Source organism: Anabrus simplex, chromosome 6 (genome assembly GCF_040414725.1).
Source record: "Anabrus simplex isolate iqAnaSimp1 chromosome 6, ASM4041472v1, whole genome shotgun sequence".
Lineage (NCBI taxonomy): Eukaryota > Metazoa > Arthropoda > Insecta > Orthoptera > Tettigoniidae > Anabrus > Anabrus simplex.
In genome coordinates, this window is record NC_090270.1 from 205,770,753 (window position 1) to 205,792,935 (window position 22,183).

The 22,183-nt window shown below is 38.5% G+C and overlaps 1 protein-coding gene across 1 annotated transcript in view; it reads left to right on the forward strand.

Annotated features, from left to right (window-relative positions):
* The window catches only part of LOC136875936 (anillin-like), a 332,763-nt gene that overhangs the window by 219,477 nt on the left and 91,103 nt on the right, over positions 1-22,183 (forward strand). Inside the window, exons 16-17 of the mRNA XM_068228263.1 lie at positions 3,360-3,530; positions 20,167-20,402. Of these exons, the coding sequence (XP_068084364.1) occupies positions 3,360-3,530; positions 20,167-20,402 (407 nt within the window). The remainder of the gene's footprint in view (positions 1-3,359; positions 3,531-20,166; positions 20,403-22,183) is intronic.

Below are 22,183 nucleotides of genomic sequence, written 5' to 3' on the forward strand. Positions count from 1 at the left end.
GGTCTGTTCAGTGTATGTTTAAAGAGGAAAGCCATATGCACCTTCCTGGCCACAAGCCTTATTTCGTGCTGAAGGAGAGGGATAAAAGTAGAATATAAGCAGTGGAAATAAAGTTTCAAAGTTGGTGAGTAGGTTTAACGGAACTGGCCAGAGTTAGAAATGAGATAGTTCGGGAAATTGTAAATGAAGGATCCCTTCAGAACAAGGCAGAAAAATCAAGATTGCAGTGGTATAGGCATGGTAAAAGAATTTGAGAAGAGAATATATCAAGAAGGATGTTAGAAATGGAGTTGAAGGGAAGGAGACCTAGAGGAAGACTGAGGGACAGATGGCGGAAAGGTGTAAAGGAGGGAACTGGACAACAGTGACAGAAGAGAAGTGGCGGATGGACAGAAAGTGATGGAGAGGCTTATATTCCAAGTAGACCCAGCCCCTGGTTGGAAACTGCTCCAGATGATGATAATGATGGCTACATCAACCGAAAAATGACTTTTTCGGGCTTGAAATGCCTGATGTCTTCATACAGAAACTACTATGCACTGTGTGGGTTACAATTTGGTGCGCTTTGTCCATTCTTGTAATATGGACCCTTATTTCATTTAGGATGCTACACAGAATCCAAAACTCCAGTGGTTTAGGTAGTCTACAGAGACCTATAGATTACCCCATTCTCACAGGGTTTGCTCAGTTTCTGGCATGTTAGAAACTTTCCCCTCCTATAACATTGGATATGCTGTGGGCTTGCATTCGGGAGATAGTGGGTTCGAACCCTACTGTCGGCAGCCCTGAAGATGGTTTTCCGTGTTTTCCCATTTTCACACCAGGCAAATGCTGGGGCTGTACCTTAATGAAGGCCACGCTCGCTACCTGTCCAATCTCCCACCCTTCCGTTGCTGAAAACCTTTGATGTGTTAGTGAGACGTTAAACAAATGGCAAAAGAATAATAATAACAATGGATGCAGCAGTACAGAACTACGACCCATGCCATGCAGGAGTCGCTCATCCTACTGCAATGACACTTTGAACATTGCCTAATTTCTCATATAGGGACATTGTTTTATCTATGCACAGGATTGTCTGTTGCCTGTGCTGCGAGTGTGTGTCCCGCCAAGCACTTTGTCGTAATGCGTCCAACATTAGCCTGGTACTGAATCATTGAGTATAAAATTTTTACATACCCAGTTTACAGTTGCTGCTGAAAATGTTTGCCGTTCATTGCTACACATTGCTGGCACTTCCTTATGAAATTATTCTCTTTGAGAAATTTCTCAGCACTGATTGATGCTCTTATGTAGTGTTTTAAGCTCATTTGTAGTGTGAGGGTTTCTCGCTTAACACCCTGGTTTTAAGTGTCCCCCATAGATAAAAGTCGCATGGTGATAAATCTGGGCTTCATGGTGGCCACACATTCCTACTTTTAATCCTTGTACCGAAAATTCAACGCAATTCTGTCATGGATGCTTGGGTATTCTGAGCTGTAGCGGAATCTTGTTGAAAATACGCTGACAAGCACTCTCCATAAGTCAGTTCATCAAGAAATTGGTCTAGGATCTCATTCACGTAACTCTCGCTGTTAATTGTGCCCTCATGAAAAATAGACGCGATAATTGTCCATTAAATGCACACCAGACCCCAATATTTTCACTGTACAAAGGTGTTTCATGTAAAAAATATGGTTTCTCCTGACTGTAATGCCTATTGTTTTGGGAACATATGTGCCCATGCTACATCAGTAAAAAAAGATTAAGTTCGAATGGATTTACCCAGAATTAACTCTATAAATGCCAATTACAATTACAAAAATCTAACCTCTTATTCGGGTCATATTCGCTTAACTCTTGTACCATCGGAATCCTATATGACTTTCATTAAAGAAATTGTATTTCTTTATTGGCAGAACTCCTATGTATTCCAGTTTCTTGCACCATACGTCTGAGACTTTTTCGCGGGTTGTGCTCTAGTCTCTCCAATCTAATCAAATTTCTCTTCTCCAAGAATATGTCTCCTCCTACATCTTGAACGTTCATTTCCTGAACCCTTTTAGCTAAATTTCTTATTGTATTGATGCTAGGCACAGGTCTGTTTGGAATTTTCTTATAGATTTTTGTTGCGCAAGATTTCCATTATACTATGAAGGTTCTGTATTATGTGTATAACCACTCATGTAATGAAAATGGCATTGAAACAACACACTGAGCACTAAACATGTGAACACTTAATTAAACTGAACCTTAGGTTGATAAAGCTGTAAACAGGCTGCAAAGGAAGGGAACTTGTGGGGCCGAGAAGTGCATTATGGCAAAGTGCTTGACAGGAGACAAGTTGGCAAGTGCTAGTGACCGGGCTAGCAACAATCCAGTGCATAGATAGAAGAACATCTCTGTAGAACTCATTTCCTGTGGCCTTCTTTTCCCCCCATCTTCCAGATGCCCATCTTAGAAGAAGAACAACATGGCTTAGAGCTGGCAGAAGCACAACAAATGTGGTATTTGCCTGGAGGATGCTGGCAGAAATATAATGGGAAAGAGGAAAAAGACCTGTTTGTTGTGTGTATGGACCTTCAAAAGGCATAAGGTAATGTCCTTAAATCAGTCTTAGTCTCAGAAAACTTGGTATACCTGAGTACCTCATCAGCAGGGTCGGGAATTTTAACCATCATTGGTTAATTTACCTGGCACGGGGGTTGGGTGTCTAGGTTTTCTTCATCATCATTTCATCCTCATCACGACGCGCAGGTCGCCAAAGGGCGTCAGATCAAAAGACCTGCACCTGGCGAGCTGAATCCATCCTGGGATCTTCCGACACTAAAAGCCAAACGCCATTTCATTTCGTTTTTACCTCATCGGCAAAATTCAAGTATTGTATACCACTTGCAAAAGTTGTGTCCATATTGGAAGAAAGAAATCATCATTATCGATACCTTAGCTCGCAATAATGGTTACAGTATTATCACTAAGATAATGAATTCACACTGAACTTTGTGACAATACCATGTACCAAAGTGCTTACAAGGATTGATATGATTTAAAAAGGAGGTCAGTCTAATAAATGAGGTATGACCTCATTATCCTCTTACTTAGCTTACTTTTCTAAAAAGATTTAATATTATATCTAGGTATCATTGAATGCAGTAGTTAGTAGTTACTTTGCCATTAATGTTTTAGTAAAAGGAAAATCGCCCCCGGCTTCTTAGAACTAAAAGGGTTAATTTTCAATCTCCTGTACAAATGTATTCAACCTTGTTATTTCTCAGCTTCCAAGGTTTTATTTTTGTTCAATTTCGTACCAGCTGACATTGTAAACAATAATTTCTATAATATGTAGATTTCCATTTTTTTTGTTTATATTTTGTTTCTAGCTCATAAACGACAAGCAGCACTGCATGAAATTCAGAGGTTGAAAGTAGAAGGCACTCTGAAACCTATTACTGAGGTAGGAGACGCAGTTGATGTAGCAGAAAGAGGCACTCTTACTCTCTGTGACATCACGCTGCCCCTGAAGAAGGAATTCGTCCGCCATATGGCTGCAGGTATATTCAAAACTTTTTGCCAAGATAAGGTGATTTGTACTTTGCTGAAGAGAGAACATGGTGTAGGAAATATTCAAAGCTTTCCTTTACAATCTTGAAAGTTGGTAGTACTGCTACAATTGGGGTGGCGTGCACCATCTTGGAGTAAATTACTACGGAAGTAGCGTTTACTAAAGAAGTCCATACTACAGAAGTAAATTACTACGGGAGTTATTTACTCCGGAAGTAACGTCGGAGAGTTGAGGTACAATTTACTCTTTTAGTTACTACTACAGAAGTAGCGTTCGTTACTCGCAGAGTAGTGCTGTGTTCGTGTATCTTCTTTAAAGAAATCTAAATAGATAGGGTTATGTGCAATAGGAAACAGGGAAAAAACGTAAGCGAAAAAGATAAATGCTTGTTAATAGAGATAATGACGATCTAGGCAAAGGATATAAGGTGTAAGAAACACAACATAAAGATGTTGGATAAGAAAAGAAATTCATGGAAAGTCGTGGCAAAAGAATGCAATGCTCCGAGTGATGGAAAACACAGTGAAAAGCAAGATAAGATTCTGTAGAAAGACTTCAAAGCGAAGACGGAAGCAAAGCAGAAAGTCATGGACACGCGGGAAAAATTAAAACTGATGGCGGTTTCTTCATACAGTTGGCCTACATCCACAGCGAAATTTTCCCATTTTCACGCCAGGCAAACGCTGGGTCTGTAGGCCCTACCTTAAGGCCATGGCTGCTTCCCAATCCCTAGACCTTTCCTGTCCTATCGTTGCCATAAGACCTATCTGTGCCAGTGTGACGTTAAGCAAATTGGGGGGGGGGGGAAATAAATATATATATATATATACCTCTTCTGATATCTGAAAAGTTCACCGTTGTCACTGAGAGGGCAATAAATGGGAATATGCGCGCAGTCACAGTCAATTGCACCCATGATGTGTGGAAGCCTGCCAATGTGAAGAATATCCTTTTATTTTCCGAACGATCATCATCATTTGCAGGCGTACCTCCCTCTTTGCCTCAACTAGTGCTTTAACCACGCGATGAAAGATACGGCTAGCAGTTCTGCGGTAAACGTTAATTAGATCACCGGCAACTGTACTGAAATGTTCCGGTACGAAACACTCGTAGGGCAGACAGCAACTGTAATTTGAGAGATACAACAAAATTAAGACATGAATTCAGCTGTAAGTGATCAGCAAGTAGATTTAGAAGGAAAGTAAAGGATTCCTTCCCAAGACCAAAAACGTTCCTGAAACTCTCCGTGTTCACATTACACGGCTCTCGCCTTTCACGCACTGTAGGCCTACGCACTATTACCTTTTCCATCGTTTACTGCGTCGAGATCGTCAATATAATCTAAGTAATCCATAAACACATTTGAAACGTCTTTCCTCTCATATATGGCACGATATTGTCATTAGTCAACAAGTCTAAACTTAGCTTACTCCATACACGACGTGAGAGTAAATTCTAACCTATATTCGTACGTTATTTACTTCTTTAGTAATATACTACAAGATGGTGCTCTTCAACATTTTACTCTTGTAGTAATTTAGTCCAGGAGTATCTCAAAGGACTAAAATACCTCGGAAGTAATTTACTCTCGTATGGAAGTCGCCGAATGCTGACTTCAAGAGTACTTTACTACGGAAGTAGAACTTACTCTTGGTTGGTGCGCGCCACCCTTGGTGATGCTTATGGGTAGCTTGTAGTACAATCGATGAGCTTTCAGGCATTTCAGTATAGTTAACTTGTTATTTGAGTCTTAATAACGATCACACCATTTTGATAGTGGATGAGGTTTGGGGGGGAGTGCTCATAACAAATTTTACACTCCTCTGAAATGTGTAGATTTTAAGATTGTTTGGTGAGCGGCTAGACAATTTTTACCAGTTTTAAGCCAGTAAAGGGCAACACATTTATAATATTTGTAATCATGTATTTTGATGTTTTTTGCTGTTGTTACTTTGGATAGTTTAGCTGGGGCTTAGTATACACCCATGGTATCCCCTTCCTGTGGTACGAGGCAACTCAAAGGCACGACCTAGACATTGCGCTGGATTATTGCTATGGGACATTTAGTTAGTTGGACTCCCTATCGGTGGGAGGGTTTTTGAATGCATCTTCAGGTAATTGCTGCCTGTCATAGAGGACGACTAAAAGGGTCGTATAGCCATCAGTCCCATCTCAAGGGTTAGTTGTCACCTGATTCAAAATTTATTGTACTTAATGTGTGGGGAAAGGGCTCTTATGTCTGCAACTACACCCAGAAGCCCAGACGGTATCCACAACCCATCGGGTGGGAGCCTCGTGTAGCCTGCTGTAGTATCTACCTGAGAACACAGGTCCCTGCACAGGCAAATGCCTTTGAAGGAGTCCCTCTGTATACGCTATATGCCTATACAACATCGTTTATCATTGCACCTCGGAATGATTTTCACCGCGACCTGATCATGAACACTGACAGAACTGAAGGATGATATGATGACCAGCGGCACGATCAAGGTAACTTATCATTGCCACATGTTCATTCCATTTCCAGTCTAGTGCTGTAATTTCCAGAGGCTCCAACACATGGAATTTTGTTGTTCAGACAAATCTATCTGTGCCTCTAATTGATAGGAAGCTAATGGCGTGGAACCGTGCACTAACTGCCCCAGTCTTCATTCTCCTAGAAGTTGGAACTCTCCAGTCTAAGAGAGAAGAAGATCCAGAAAATTCCCTAGCTGGTCTTTCATACCAGGAAGTGCACTGTTAGTTCACTTCAATGAATGCTCCGGCAAACCAGATAGATTATAATGTTATAGCACCGAATCTGTCAAGTTTGTTCCAGCTACATCTATTAAGATCACAGTGAGTAACGCCGCAAAGAGTAAAAGCCCAAAGGTGTGGTCTAATCCAACTTGCACGACAAAGACGTCAGTGCCAAAGCAATTAAGCCAACGTAACAGGGGAGGAAGAATAAGCTCTCATGCCCCAAGATGTCGGCAAAAGCCACAACCAAGCTGCAGAGACGGCATCATACGAGGGGGTACCTTAAAAGAACCGGAATAACATTGCCGTGGGCGAAGCTTGTGTAGTATGCATTTCTGCCGCTAGGCGTGTATAGCTCAACTCATTGCTAGTTCAGTGCCGCCTTTGTTGCTGACTTGCTTTGTTGTGTTCATCTGCAGTGATTGTTTTTGCTAGCACTGGGTTTTTTTTGTTTCATATTTTATGATGGCAAGTTCAAGTGAACAACGTGTAAACCTTTTATTAGGAAATTTTGAGAAGATTGCACAACAGTGTTCATCAGAAAAGACCCAATTTGTGGCAGACAGGAGACTGGTTCGCCCACCACGACAACACACTTGCACACACAGCCATCTCTGTTAGTTTTTAGCTAAAAATGGCATGGTTCCGCTGGCCCACGCCTGACCTTGTTTCATGCGAGTTTCTCTTATTTCCACGCATGTAAAAAGACACTGATTTGACAACTTTGAAAAGGTCAAGGAAAAAATGAGGAAGGAGATTCAGCCATTTCTAAAGATTCCTACAAAAAAATGTTTCAAACAGTGGAAGGACCTGTGGTCCAAGTATATTAGTTGTAATGCAGAGTATTTTGATGGGGATAAGGTGGTTTTGTAACCATTTTGAAAATATATAGCTTTTAAAAAATAATTCCGTGGTTTTTTTAATTAACTACAATCATATTAGAAATTACCGTATTTCCCGACATAATCGTTGCACTTTTTATACCAAAATTTTCGAAAAAAATAGTAGGGTGCGACCATTATACAAAGAATTTTTTAATACCAGTATTTGTATTACTCAAATTGTATTTGATACAAATTTAAGATGCACGTAATACTCGCGTTTATACATCAAAATAATTAAAATAGTTTAAAACAAAATTCATAATTATTCGCCGAGCCACGCCATGTGGGATCTCTAACCTATCATTCACGGAGGGTCTACGGAATCTTTACAAAAATAAAGGTTATTGCCGTAATATTCACGTATATCATTCATTTGTAATAAAAGAACTGACCTTGAAGGTTTTCCAATTACTACGAGATGTAAGGAAGAGTGAAACGAAACGGCCTATAAGTCGCGCTTTTTATTTTCATCGCATATATCATGATCGCAATATTTTTATACAGTTATGTATAGTATGAGCATGCCAGTTTCGTTGAAAATGAGAAAATTGCACGGTTTAAAATAGTTACGGCGTGCGTCGGGTACATTTTAGTTAGTCACAGGGTTATTAATCATGTCGTACCTTGTGATGTGTGTGGGATGCTAGAGGCCTTTGTCGCCCCCTGCCCCTAACCAAGCCAGACCAATAATCTTTTCACTAGCCTGGTCTTGAAACTAACTCCTAACTTGGCAACATCGCTTAGCTAGCTGTGACATCGTCCGACGCGCACCATGTTGAATTTCTAACCTCTGTGACATCGTGACGTGATTTCGTAACACTTCGGCGAACGTTTTTCCAACCTAAAAACCTGTCTACTAGAAGACAAGTGTGTGTTGGTACCGGTATTTCCTGGCGACGTTGCCGATAAGCGATAACTTACAGCCTTACGTATTTCAAATGAGAAGTTATAATATGTAGGTGGTGAATAAATTGTACACTGTCTCGCGGCCACATTGTCAAACTGCCGATAGCCTACCGGTAAGCCATGCGTCGTACATATACCGGTATTATTTATTTATACGTTGTGCAATATCTTGCAAATGTGACTGTGTTGCCAAATTGCCCATAAACCATATATTTAAATTGCACATTCATGTGCAACTTACATTGCAGTTCCATTTACCTTTTAACCAGATTGGTGAACAAAATTTGGACGCGCGACGATTATGCGATTAAATGTTTAAAGTCCGATTTTTTTAATTGAAAATAAAGGGTGCGACGATTACGCGGTGGCGACTATTATGCCAGGAAATACGGTAGGCATGCCAGGTTATACATGGTGTGCAATATAATTAATCATTATTAAATTAATGTCGTATGGTCCATCTTTTTCAATACTATATTATACAATATTATTGAATTACATTACTTAACTAGGGACTAGTTTCAACCTTGGCTGGCCATCTTCAGCCTTAATGTAATACATCTAATAACTAAACAAACGTAAAACACACACAATTGACATGAAAACTAATGCACAAACACACAATTAACATTAAAATCTGGGATGATTTAAGTGTAAATCTGAAAAATAGATTAGGCTCTAAATTCTTAGCATCTTGTGTATGCTCATCATCCAGGCTCTTTCTTGTACTGATATTCATAGAATTGTTAGTTCCATCACTGCTAGTTATTACAATTTCAACTGCAAAACGGGAACTGGTAAATGTTGATTCTGTAGTCAGATCATCAGTCACCAAATCTACTTGAGTGGTGTTAGCCATATGCAAGCCACTGGATGCCACTGTAAATAACCACCAGCTGACGCAGAACTGCTAGATAGTGTTTCCACATCGACCAATGTAAATAAACAAAATGTTCCTCTAGTGCTTGTTAAAAACATGCTGAAATGCTGTTGGACATTGTCAGGACGGTACATGAAGATATGGTTAAAACTGACACGTTCTTAATTTGTGGCTGGTATAAATTCGCAATTCATTGCGGTGTCCATGAAGTTAACCTGAAAAAATGGTAGATAAAATTAATGAAGAGAGAGAGAGAGAGAGAGAGTTTAGTCAAATGGCATACGTTATGAGACTTGCCTCTCGTTGCGGCATGTGGTGCGTGGTGTAGTGTTGTGTGCCTTGTACTAACGGTTGTGAGATTCAAAGGGAGGGGGGGGGGGGCAAGGAGCGAAGTCATAGAAAGGAGAATGGCGGGGGGGTTAAGGCGGGACAGAATAATGTGGGAAAAGGGATGGCTGCTGAGGAAAGGTGCTGTGAATATTATGAAAAACTGAATTATGGCTTGTTTGTTTGACATTTCTAAAAATGGGAATTAGAAGGTCAAATAAGATATTTGTCTTTTCTGAAATGTCATTAAGATTATGATTCGGGTTAAAATATTGATCACCGAGCTCGATAGCTGCAGTCGCTTAAGTGCGGCCAGTATCCAGTAATCGGGAGATAGTGGGTTCGAGCCCCGCTGTCGTCAGCCCTGAAGATGGTTTTCCGTGGTTTCCCATTTTCACACCAGGCAAATGCTGGGGATGTACCTTAATTAAGGCCACGGCCGCTTCCTTCCCACTCCTAGGCCTTTCCTGTCCCATCGTCGCCATAAGACCTGTCTGTGTCAGTGCGACGTAAAGAAAATAGCAAAAAAAAAGAAAATATTGATCGATATGTATGAAGCAGCTTTCAGTAATATTAAGGAGGGGTCCTTTGATGATTTTGAGAACTTCCATATCTTGTTTTATGTCTATGAATTTGTGATAATTGCCATGCATATGCTGTCCTACAGCTGAAAATAAATTATACTTCAGGGCATTGACATGTTCCGAGTACCTTATATTAAAATTCCTCCCGGCCTGTCCGACGTAAGAAGAATTACAACTGGAAATAACCACCAGCTGACGCGGAACTGCTAGATGGTGTTTCCACATCGACCAACGTAAATAAAATGAAATGTTCCGGTAGTAGTGGTTGTTAAAAACGTGCTGAAATGCTGTTGGACACTGTCAGGACGGCGCATGAAGATATGGTTAAAACTGACACATTCTTAATTTGTGGCTGGTATAAATTCGCAATTCATTGTGGCGTCCATGAAGTTAACCTGCTCTGCCTCTCTCCTTGCCCCACCCCTTCGTTTTCCTTTGAATCTCACAACCGTTAGTTTGAGGCATGCAACAATACACCCTGCACCACATGCCGCAGCAAGAGGTAAGTCTCATATAACCTATGCCTAGGGACCTGAAAAATTAGCATCTATTTGTTTCAAAATTACCATCAATTTTTTCCAAAATTAGCATCTATTTACAAAGTTAAAATAATCGCATGGAATTATTAATTTTAACGATTTCAAGTTTATGAAGTGCACACACAATACGAATTCATTGTTCAAACAAAAGTATTATCAGTACTTCGGCATAGTTTTTTTTTTCTCTCTCTCTTCAAATTGCAACGTCTGTCTGTAACCACTGTGTTGTAATGAGACAACACACGCTCGCTATCTACATCGTTCGTTCAGGTTCACTTTCACTTTCTTTCATCTGCGTTTGAATTGCATGTTTCAGAGAACAGTAACCTGACCGGATATTGTTTCGTGAGAGATCTGTTACTCCAAACAATTTCTCAAGCTCATCTAATTTATCAGTGTTATTCAAAATTATATTTTTTTGATACAAAGCTTGAGAAATTGACACAAAATGCTTATGGTTGGGTAGCTTTCAATGTGGCTAGCTTGGACTGTGAAGAATGAGCACCTTTGACAAATGAGTCTCTACATGCAGGCTGCTCTAGAGGAATGAGCTTAATCAAGGCATCATTAGTTGCCGCAGAAAAATTCCCCTCACAGATGAAGGTAAAAATGGCATCAAGGTTATGTAGTTTGGGGTAAAGACGATGAGAGGTAGGATACAGAGACCCTTCAAGTTCAGTATGGAGATCAACCAATCCAGCTGTATGATCTGTGACAAAAACCATGTGGGAGTGAAGCCTTTTCACTTCTCGGCCACTCAGATCAGTCAGGTACTTAATACTACGGTTGTTGATGTCTTTCATGTCGGACATCTTGAAAAATGTAACATCAGTAAAGTAAGCACTCAGATAGAAGACAATCTGAAACCAGCTATTCCATCGGGTTATGACAGGAGCAGGAAAAAGCTTTGCTTCCTTTGAAGCACCATACTTTGATGTTAAGAATTGTAAATAATTATATTTTTGCTTTCTTGTGTTAAAAGAAATGCAGACTTTACCATCACAACAACATGATTTAAATCTGTCATCACTGCAATCCAACTATTGCCAACCAAGCTGATCTTATGTGTCCCGCAATGTACATGCATTAAATGATCCTCTATGACTACACTTAATGTTTCATAACACCGGGTCATGTACAGGGCACTGTCACTAACAGACACTTTAACTGCATCATATGGTACACTATAACTGCGCAGAGCTTCTAAAACAGCACGAGAGCAGTTTGTAGCATTTCCTGTATCAAGATAATTCACAGAAACAACGTGCAGCTCTCTTTTTGTTCTGGCTGGGACTTGGAATATGATGATAAAAACACAACGGTCCATTCAATCTCTAGTTTCATCACAGAGTATGTTGATGTTCTTCCCCACTAAAGCTTCTGCTGTTCTTTTCTGCTGGTCATATGCAACTTCTAGAAAGAAAGAAAGAAAGAAAGAAAGAAAGAAAGACTTCAAATTATAAGAAAATAATTTAAAATTACTGGATCAAGTTGGGTACGGGTAAGATAGTTTCATATGGAAATCGCACTCACATTTGGTATCCTTCAATTTTGCACGTGGTTTCGATGTCGTAATACCTAAACCATACCCGATCAATGAAATTGAAACTTACTCTTTAAGTATAATTCACATAGAGTTCTCACACATGGCAGCTCTTCATTTGAAAAGTCAGTAATCCAGGCTCTTAGCTCTTTGCTTTCCAGCTTTTCCAGAGGTATATTTGCTTTGGCAAATACTTCAACTGTGCGTTTCGAGAAGTTATCTCCGGAAATTTTTTCATCATTTACAACTATCTAACTTTGTAAGCACAGAAGATTGCTTTCTTTGAGACGTACTAGCAGCAGGGGTTGAACTTTCGTTATCGCATCGCTTACCCATGTGTTTTTCAGATTTAACATTTTTCACAATGCTATCAATTTTTCCCATCCAACTCGGCAATTAAAATACTTGCAAAACACTATCGCTGAATCTGTGGCATATTGCTGAGCCTTTTCGTGCGCAGTTTTTGTCGTGCACCCCATAACCTAAACGATCGCTTGACTTTCTACTCTTCACTAGTTTCAGTTTTGATCAACAGGAAAATAACGTTCCGTCTATCTCGTTATTTCTGTGACACTCGATTTACATTTCGATAATAATTGATACAGATCTTATTCCCCCCTGCTATTGCCATGGTAAATATCAATTAAAGTCAGCAAGCAACAATCGGTTGGCTACTTTTCTTCATCGATCGGAACGGTCGAAAGATTTATGCATCATATTTTGAGTATTTCTGATGATTTTGCCGAAATATGTTGTTTTCGCCGGCAAAATAGCACATTTTCACAGAATTTGCACCAAAATTGCATATTTGTACTAATTTCGCATTTTGGGTCACAATTCGCATTTTGTTGCACTTCTATTTATGCGTAAAAATTAATTTATTTCACATTAGAATTACCGTAGGCTGGGATTCAGTACAAGATTCAAAAATTTGCATTTATCGCAAATGTGATTTTTTTCTTCAGGTCCCTACCTATGCCATTTGACTAACACGCTCTCTCTCTCTCTCTCTCTCTCTCTCTCTCTCTCTCTCTCTCTCTCTCTCTCTCTCTCTCTCTCTCTCTCTCTCTCTATTCATTAATTTTTCTATCATTTTTGAAATTCTATCTCCAAATCACTATTTGCTAACCATGCCAGGACCATGCAGTTGGTATGCCACTGCTACACAGAGTCTTGGAGGTGCTAATCCAACCGACGAGCACAAATGGCACGTCTTGGTGAAACTCAACGATAAGATATCTATTAGGTTCAACCTTTTCAATACTAATTAGGTACGTGCTTATGTTACAAATACCTTTTATTCAACTTTGGGACTGGTTTCGACATATATGTCATCATCAGCCTTAAAATGAATCACAATATATAAGCAAAGACATAATCTGTAACTGACTATTCACACCATGTGTCATAACAGAATAGTAACTGCTTAATAATTAAATCTGGTGCAGAGACACATAAAGTCTCTCATTATTCAAAGAATAAAAGAAGGTTCTTCAATATGTAGTCTTTGTGTATCCGTTCAATAGAAGGCTCCAATAGGCTTCCTAAGTAAAGAGTTATTTAAAACACTCACACGTGATATGCATTAACCAGAGCATCGAGAACTTATTTGAGTCACTTGTAACTTATACCTGATAAAATTTTAATACTGATGAATATGAAATCAGTCAGTGGTAAAAGACGTTAGTCTTGTTTGAAGGGGAGATAGAATGTGGTAGGTCTGGAGGGGAGGAAGATGGGGGGGGGAAAGAAAAAGATCTTGTTAGGGGATTGGTAATTTTAAGGTGGTCTTGTGAACAATGTGGTGGGGGTTTGTAACGTGATAGGGTACTGTGTATCGCGGTAAATATTGACCTCTTATTCGAAAGATTAAAATACTTAAATACTTTAATTAAAAACTCAAATAGAATGTTAGTTTTTTCTGAGATTTCATTCAGATTCAAATTGGAGTGCTGAGTATCTATTATATTTTGTAAGATTAACATGTTTCATGTATCTGATTTTGGAGTTCCTCCCTGTTTGAGCAATGCACGTGAATTGACAGTTTTGACATTGGAATCTGTAGACACCTGATTTTTGTGGTAGGTCGGGAGGGAAGGAAGATGGGGGGGAAAGAAAAAGATCTTGTTAGGGGTCAATATTTACCGCGATACACAGTACCCTATCACGTTACAAAACCCCAGTACATTGTTCAAAAGACCCACCTTATACCTACTAATCCCCTAACAAGATTTTTTCTTCCCCCCCTATCTTCCTCCCCACCAGACCTACCACATTTTATCTCCCCTTCTCACAGGACTAACGTCTTTTACCACTGACTGGTTTCATATTCATCAGTATTAAAATTTTATCAGGTATAAATTACAAGTGACTCAAATAAGTTCTCGACGCTCTGGTTGACGCATATCACGTGTGAATGTTTTAAATAACTCTATACTTTGGAAGCCTTTCGGAGCCTTCTATTGAACGGATGAACAAAGACTCCATATTGAAGAACCTTCTTTTATTCTTTGAATAATGAGATACTTTGTTTACTCCAATGTGTCACTGCGCCAGATTTAATTATTAACATGTTCAGTGCCAAGCCGATTGTAGCACATTATTGCACTGGTGCCAGGCATGAATTTCAATAGTATTCCGCTGGTGCGACAGCAATTATACGTCTTGTAGGCTGTTTATATAATCTTGGGATATATTAATATGATGTACTAAGTAAACTTCATCTCATCATACCAAGGTCATGTGTGACACCATATGGTGTCGCATCAATTTTTACTAAGCATGAAGAATTTTTTGATGTTTTATATAGAATGTACAACACAAATTTCAAATATGTCAAATTTATGTGATAATTCAAACTAACACAATATTTACAAAAACCTGCTGAAATGCAAAACAAGTCCTTATAATACATTACATATTGTTACCCCCTCTGGGTGGAGGACACAGATGAAGAATACACACCTGGTATACCCTGTCTGTCGTAAAAGACAACTGAAAAGGGGCGACCTAGATGCGGTCACAGATAGTGGTTTCTTACCGTATGTTGGACCACCTGTGGATGGCAAGAGTTGAATAAATCCACAGGTAATTCCTGCCTGTCGTAGAAGGCGACTAAAAGGGTCATGTGGCCATCGGTCTGCTCTTTATTCTTTTTGAGGGTTAGTTGTAGACCGATTCAAGATTCTTGATGTGCGTGCTCCTGTGGCTGAAGAAGTATCAGTTTGAAGATTTAGATGCTCCTGGCTTGTAAATGGAATATCTTTTTGTGTCCGTACACAAGGACCTCAGTCATCACTGTTCACATGATTGTGTACACCATTTGCACCAGCATCGTCCCCACCTATAAATGTCACTATCAGTATGGCCACTGTCTTCCACATCGCTCGATACATTCATCATGCTGTCAGGTCACTCGTCGTCACCAGCGTTATATTCACTGTCATCAACACTTACATCTTTTTCTCCATCAGTATCCATAAGTAATTCATAAATATTCAATTCACTAATTCTCTTCTTGGTAAGTCACCATTTCTATCAAGAATATTACCAATATCTTCCATTTCTTTATATTTTTGCACAGCTATACAAACCAAATGATAATCTGCACGTAAACGAGGGAAAAAACCAATGCCTGGGGCGCTTTCATTTGTAAGAATGATCACGGTCCAGTCAGTGGTTATGGAAGAATAGTGTGGCGCCATTTGGTGGCACATAGTAGCAATACATTGCTGGAATAGACCCTGTAGTTCGCACTTCATGTAGTACCAATTTTACGTGCTAAGATGTCACAGCTGATTTTCTACAGCGCATCGCCCAAAACTCTGCTGTGCTGCCATATGGCGTCATGCCAACTCTGATTTCAAGACCTGTGTGCCGCCATATGGCGTCATGTGGCACCCAACGTGTTAAGCAGTTACTCTTCTGTTATGACACATGGTGTGAATAGTCAGTTACAGATTATATCTTTGCTTATATATTGTGATTCATTTTATGGCTGATGATGACATATATGTCGAATTTGGTTCCAAAGTTGAATAAAAGGTATTTGTAACATATTTGTAACATAAACACGTACCTAATTAGTATTGAAAAGGTTTAACCTAATAGATATCTTATCGTTGATCTCCGTTCAATACGGAAACATTAATTAATGATCATTAATGATCATTGGTCATCACAAAATCCGGGTCAGCGTCTGAATCGCAGATTCATCATCATTTAACATTTCTTCTATTTCACATGTTGACATCCTTCCACTTGATGTTGCCATATTCCAAACTTCATGAAAACACTAATGCTACTGTTTGTTGAATATATGAAGATGGTAAAATCTTTGACATTTAAACCACAGAAAATAGCCTTGTCAGCCTGTTGGACTGAATTAGGTACAACAGCGGTCGGGGGCTGATTCTGCTGCTATGCACATGTGACAGAAATAGATTAACTGTTGAAGTTCCTGGATAAGAACTGCAAATGCATTCCTATGACCATTATCGGAAGGTACAGAGACAACCAGCCATGAATGCTGAGGCCTTGGGGTAATTGCAAAATTTCATACTGCTGGGACTCAGAGGCTCAGCCCAATTGTTGTAGGGTTAAAGAATTCTTGTTTACGGTCCACATTTCAGTACATAAAAGGACTAACACTCAATTTAAGTGTTAAACTTAGTCATATAAAAATTTCTGGTACATATTTTAATCTTATTAGGCCGTTTTCAACCAATTACAAAACACTGAAATGACATTTTAAAAGCTATGAAATGTGTTCAAGAAATGAAGTAGTAAAATGATAAAAAAACATGTGACCTAGCAAGTTACTCTTGAGGTTAGGGGCACACAGTTGTGAGTTTGCATTCAGGATATAGTGGATTCAAACCGCATTGTCGGCAGCACTGAATATGGTTTTCCATGGTTTCCCATTTTCACCAGGAAAATGCTGGGACTGTACCTTAATTAACGTCACAGCTGCTTCCTTCCCACTCCTAGCCCTTTCCTATCCCATCGTCACTGTAAGATCTATCTGTGTCAGTGTGATGTAAAGCAACTTGTTAAAGAAGAAATGGATACATGAAATGTTAAAAAAAAGCACATTGTGCTATGTCTATCATAGAGTATTGTACCAGGAAATGATTGTGGGTTTAGAGCATGGGAAGGATCTCAGGTAGTGTTCGGTGTTTTTGGAGCTGATACGGAGAAGGATAGAATCGCAGGGCGAATAATAGATGGTTATACTTTTTTCTATAAAATTTATTTAAAATACCCAAAGATATATCACCCTTCAATCTTACTGGAGAATTCAAACCTATCGTCAATATTTGTCAAAATTAAAGATTTATACTGTGATCTTCTTGAAGTCAGTTTGAAAATACCAAGAACAAATATCACTCCTCCATGGGATATTAATATCCTACAGTCTTTCTAAATCTTGTGGGAAAAAAATATCAATTTTGCACCTACAGTCTTTCTAAGTCTTAAATCACACAAAAATGAACACACACACTTATCATGAAAAAGTTGAATAAAATATATAAACTCTTGTTGAGTGTCTCTCAGTTTGTTTGAATTGAAAGGAATGATAATAAAGCACTTGAAAACCCTAAAGTTTATCTAGGTAACGTGAATTTGAATTAATTATTAACTTTGAAAATAAATTTATCACAAAATGTGAACTTCTTTGATATGACGAGAAAATTATGGAATACTATTCACACGAAGCACTGGTAATATCACTGTACTGGATTAACTGTTTGGTAAAAGTCAATCAGTTTGTAATTACTCACTCAGAATAGAAATATCTGCTTACGAATGTTGAAGTTGGAGACTTGGTGTCTGGAACATTCCTCGGAGTGCGGGTGAAGACTCGAACTCGGCGATGTTCCGTGAAGAGACCCCGTCGACATCCCTCGATGGGTACCATAGATGAAGAAATGATGTTCGATGTAGCAGGATGTAGTATTTCGCCAAGATTTCCGTCGCTCTTGGAGGTGATATTAGCACACGGGAAGTTCAATTGGCACTATTAAATTCAGTAATCACGGATATTATTACCACTCACTGTCATGATACACAGTTCTGTTCTAACTCTAATTTTACGATATTAAATTAATATTTACAGTCCTTGCTGCACAAAACACAGTTCATAATCATCACTGATTACGTCTGAAAATATGATTGTGAAGTATTAAGCACTGTTCAAACACTTGAAAATGTAATTTGCAATAGTCTTCATAACAGTCTTTCAACAATTGTTGTTGGCAGATTAAGGTGATTTTATGGTCGTGTTTATATAACACTGAATTGTTTAATATAACTATGAAAAGTTCTTAATGTTCTCTGAGTTTATTATAGTGTTGATCGAAAGAAGATCGAGAAAGTTCACTGGGAAAAATAGCAAATTCTTGTCCTGTTATGGAACAAATGTTGAGAAAATAAGGTTACACTCAGTTCACTGTTATGCTGTCTTAAAAGAATGTGTCCTAGAACGATTAAAGTTGTCGTAAATTATGATTTCCGTTTGCCACACACGATAATTTAAGATATCGTCATAGTTCACAATTACACGAAATTAGTAAAGTGTACCAGTGTACCAGTCCGTAAAATATCGGATACTTGAATTCTCACTCCAAATTATGGTCTTATTCAGTTAATAATTTCACAAATGTTATATTACGCAAAAGTCTAGAATTTTACCATCGTCGCGGCGTGTTGGAACTTCACGTATGGTACTAGTTCAACGGCGTTCGATCATGGTCATAACTACGTCCTCGCGAGTCGCGACGGAGCATACTTTCGGCACTGACAGACTGTACTCGCTGCACAGGTCAGACTGCTCTCTCCATGGCCTTGGCCCAGTGGCCTATATATACACGCCAGGTGGGCGGCGCTATGAATCAGGTGACGAAGGGGTGTTCATTCTTCCCAAACATTAAATTATTATATTTCGAGAACTACTGGACGGATTGACTTGAAATTTGCAGGGTTTTACTTCCATAATGTTAGCTACAGTTTAGCATTGGTCTTATTTTAATCGGTCCAGGCGTTAAAAAGTTAATGAAAACAGTCAAAAACGTCGGTAGGGGACGTAAGCTGCAGCGGCGGTGACGTCACTCGACCTTGCTTGACTTGCTCGTGAAGTGTGGTGTGTACTAGAACATTCTTTCACACAGCTGTTCACGTATTGGAATGGAATTATATGCTGGAAATAAAGTTGTTAATTTATATGTGCCAGGACCTAGGCCTTCCTGGTACATCATGTAATCTTCTTGCTTCAGTTTGGTTCAAATTGACAATGTGGTTATTAGAAACAACTCCTATGTTGATTTAAAAGTATCTCGTGTTAGTTCAGGGAAACTTCTCTTGTCCATTGTAGTGTCTGGACTCTAAAAGTACATAGAATGCTTCTAGCAAAAATGTCAATGTGGAACGCTGGCTGTGTTGATTATCATTCGAAAGTGGTATTGCAGTTATTGTATTTTGAATAGAGAAGTTCCCCTATCCCTCTGTTTCTTCAAACAAGTTCCGTCAAATGTCCCTTTGACGTTCGGCACTGTTTAATACAACTGTGACTTACAACGGGCATCTAACTGAGCAGCGCCTGGTAATCAGTCCGTTCATGGCGAGTGTTCTGTAGTCTGTATTCCATAAATGATTATCAGATATTGTGTTGAGAAATATTAGACTATACCTGAAAGAGCAGGATTATCCCAACCGGACTTCTGATGGTTTTGGTATCTTCTTTCATTCTTACACCTGCAGTGAACTGGTTCTGTATTTTATACATTTCTTAAGAATGAAGTCATTCTTTTTCAGTGTCAACTCACTAAATATAACTTACCTATAAGCTTTTCAGTCTCTCAAACATGAATAGAACACTATAAAATACCTGTTCATCATCATTCATTTGTTGAATAATTGTTCATTTTTACAGGTATTTTATCGTGTTGTAAGTATTGTATGTTTGATAGACTCACAAGCTTACAAGTTATATGTATTATATAAACCCTATAGCATACTTCATTTCCTTTGTGTCTTGCATTGCTGCTCACAATTCAGAAACAAAATATCAAATAATTTAGGACTACAAGAAGTGGACAATTTTTTAAATCCAAAGTCTTTATTTAGCTGAATTGGAGTCCATATCAACCATTATAGCCTAGTTTGATACTTCTTTTGTAGTGTAATGTATTTCATAAATTTTATTTTCTTGTATATTTGTTACAGATGATACATGCTACCATTTCGTGTGCTTGGTGCGCTCTCAAGAACAGGTGTTGATAACGCCAGTGCTTGCTGCTACTACAGGGAACCTTCGACATGGTCAGAGCATTGTATGGAATGCTCCTTTGCAGCTCTTCAATCTGTATAATGACTTCAAGGTCACTCTGGAAGTGTATAGTATTCAAACTGATAAGGAAATTTTGCCCCATGACATCAAATATCACATCGGTAATAAGAAGGTGAGAATTTTATATAGTTTAAGTTTTTTTTGTATGCTGGTTGCATTATTCTAGCTTTGAATAGATTAGACATGTAGTTGTTGAAAAGGATGTAGGTTTCCTATGTATGTATGTATGTATGTATGTACATTGTTGAGTATTCAGCCCGAAGATTTCTTTTGTACATTTTGTTTTGTGTTGCACCGTCACAAATAGGTCCTATGGTGACGGAAAGTACAGTCCCGGCATTTGCCTCGTGTGAAAATTAGAAACCACGGAAAACCATTGTCAGGGCTGTCGACATTGGGGTTCGAACCCATTATCTCCCAGTTGCAAGCTCATAGCTATGCATTACCTCACAGCCAACTTACCCAGTAAAGACTTGTATAATCCTCAACAGCTCTGCCATCAGCTGTTGCTATAGATGGCCTAGGCATACTGAGAAAATTGGTAGCGAGGTAGTTTCCCTTTGGTGAAATAAAGAAAGATATTACATCAAAGGTAAATAAACTCGAAAATGAGCTCAACATGAAATTAAACTAAACGGTACAATACCAACATCGATGTAGTGTGAGAGTATTTGGCATTAAGGAATCCCCAGATTAATGTAAATTTGAGTCTGTCACACATAGACAGAATCCATAGAATTGGCAAGCAAGAAAATAACGAACTAAGACAGATTGGGCCAATTGCAGAAACGATGACTAATTTTAAGCCTTAGACAACAACGTCTAAATTGTGCACGGTCTTCCATTGCATAAACAATTTTCAGCCAGTGTTTAACTATACATCGTTTAAAGTTTCAATATTGGTTTGGAAATGGACTGCCCCCTTCTTACCTGGCTACTCAGCCGGAGAACGAGAGTCTCAGTCGCAGACTGTTCGTTTTCTGGCTTTGCAAAAATTTTAAGGGCAGGGATAGATATAAGGACTAGCGACAATAAAATTAACACTAAATATAAGGTTTTAACATTTATTACAACTAAGCACTCTTAACAACAAACTTTAAAAATTGAACAAAATCTTGGATTTTAAATTATCTTCTCTGCTGGTATTTTCATTACAACGGAATTATTCTTCCCAGAATTCTGCTGATATAGTTTTCTGTAAATATACATACGAATGTTAGCCTACATCTAATAAAATAAAATAATAAACGTAATTTATGAGAAGTCCTTTCTCTAATGATAACAGGATTAATTTCAAATTAAAATTTTTAATAAATAATTCTTTGATTCATTAATCATCAGCGGTTAAATTATCCCTTTTCTGTTTAATGAGAAAAAATTTAAAATAAAATTTTCCTGTCAAAATTCCATTCAACATGTCTTCCTTAGACTTTAAATTCATAAAATGAAAATTTTCTCCGTAATTATCATCTCAAAAATTTCCATAATAATTCCATAAATTAATGCAGTGACCTTCTTCAATGTTACACTCATTGAGAATTTTTAGCTTTGTAGGTTTTACAATAAATCGTTCGTGACTCCTGTCCTCGGACATGACCCTTGCTTATTCATTTTTTTTCTAAGACATTAAACCCTACTCTATCTCATTTTGGAATAAAATCTACTAAAGATTTACTTCTCAACAAAATGTGAGCAACACAAATAACGATATATTAATCAGAACACACGCAGCGAACAAGAGATCGAGTCAAATTGTAGTCATGAGAAATATCACAATTCATAGAGATAATGACTAATCACACATACAACATTCACAGTAGGGTACATGGTAACACTTTATAATATTTATGACGATTTCTAGTCCTTGATTATTATATTTAATTTTTAATCTAA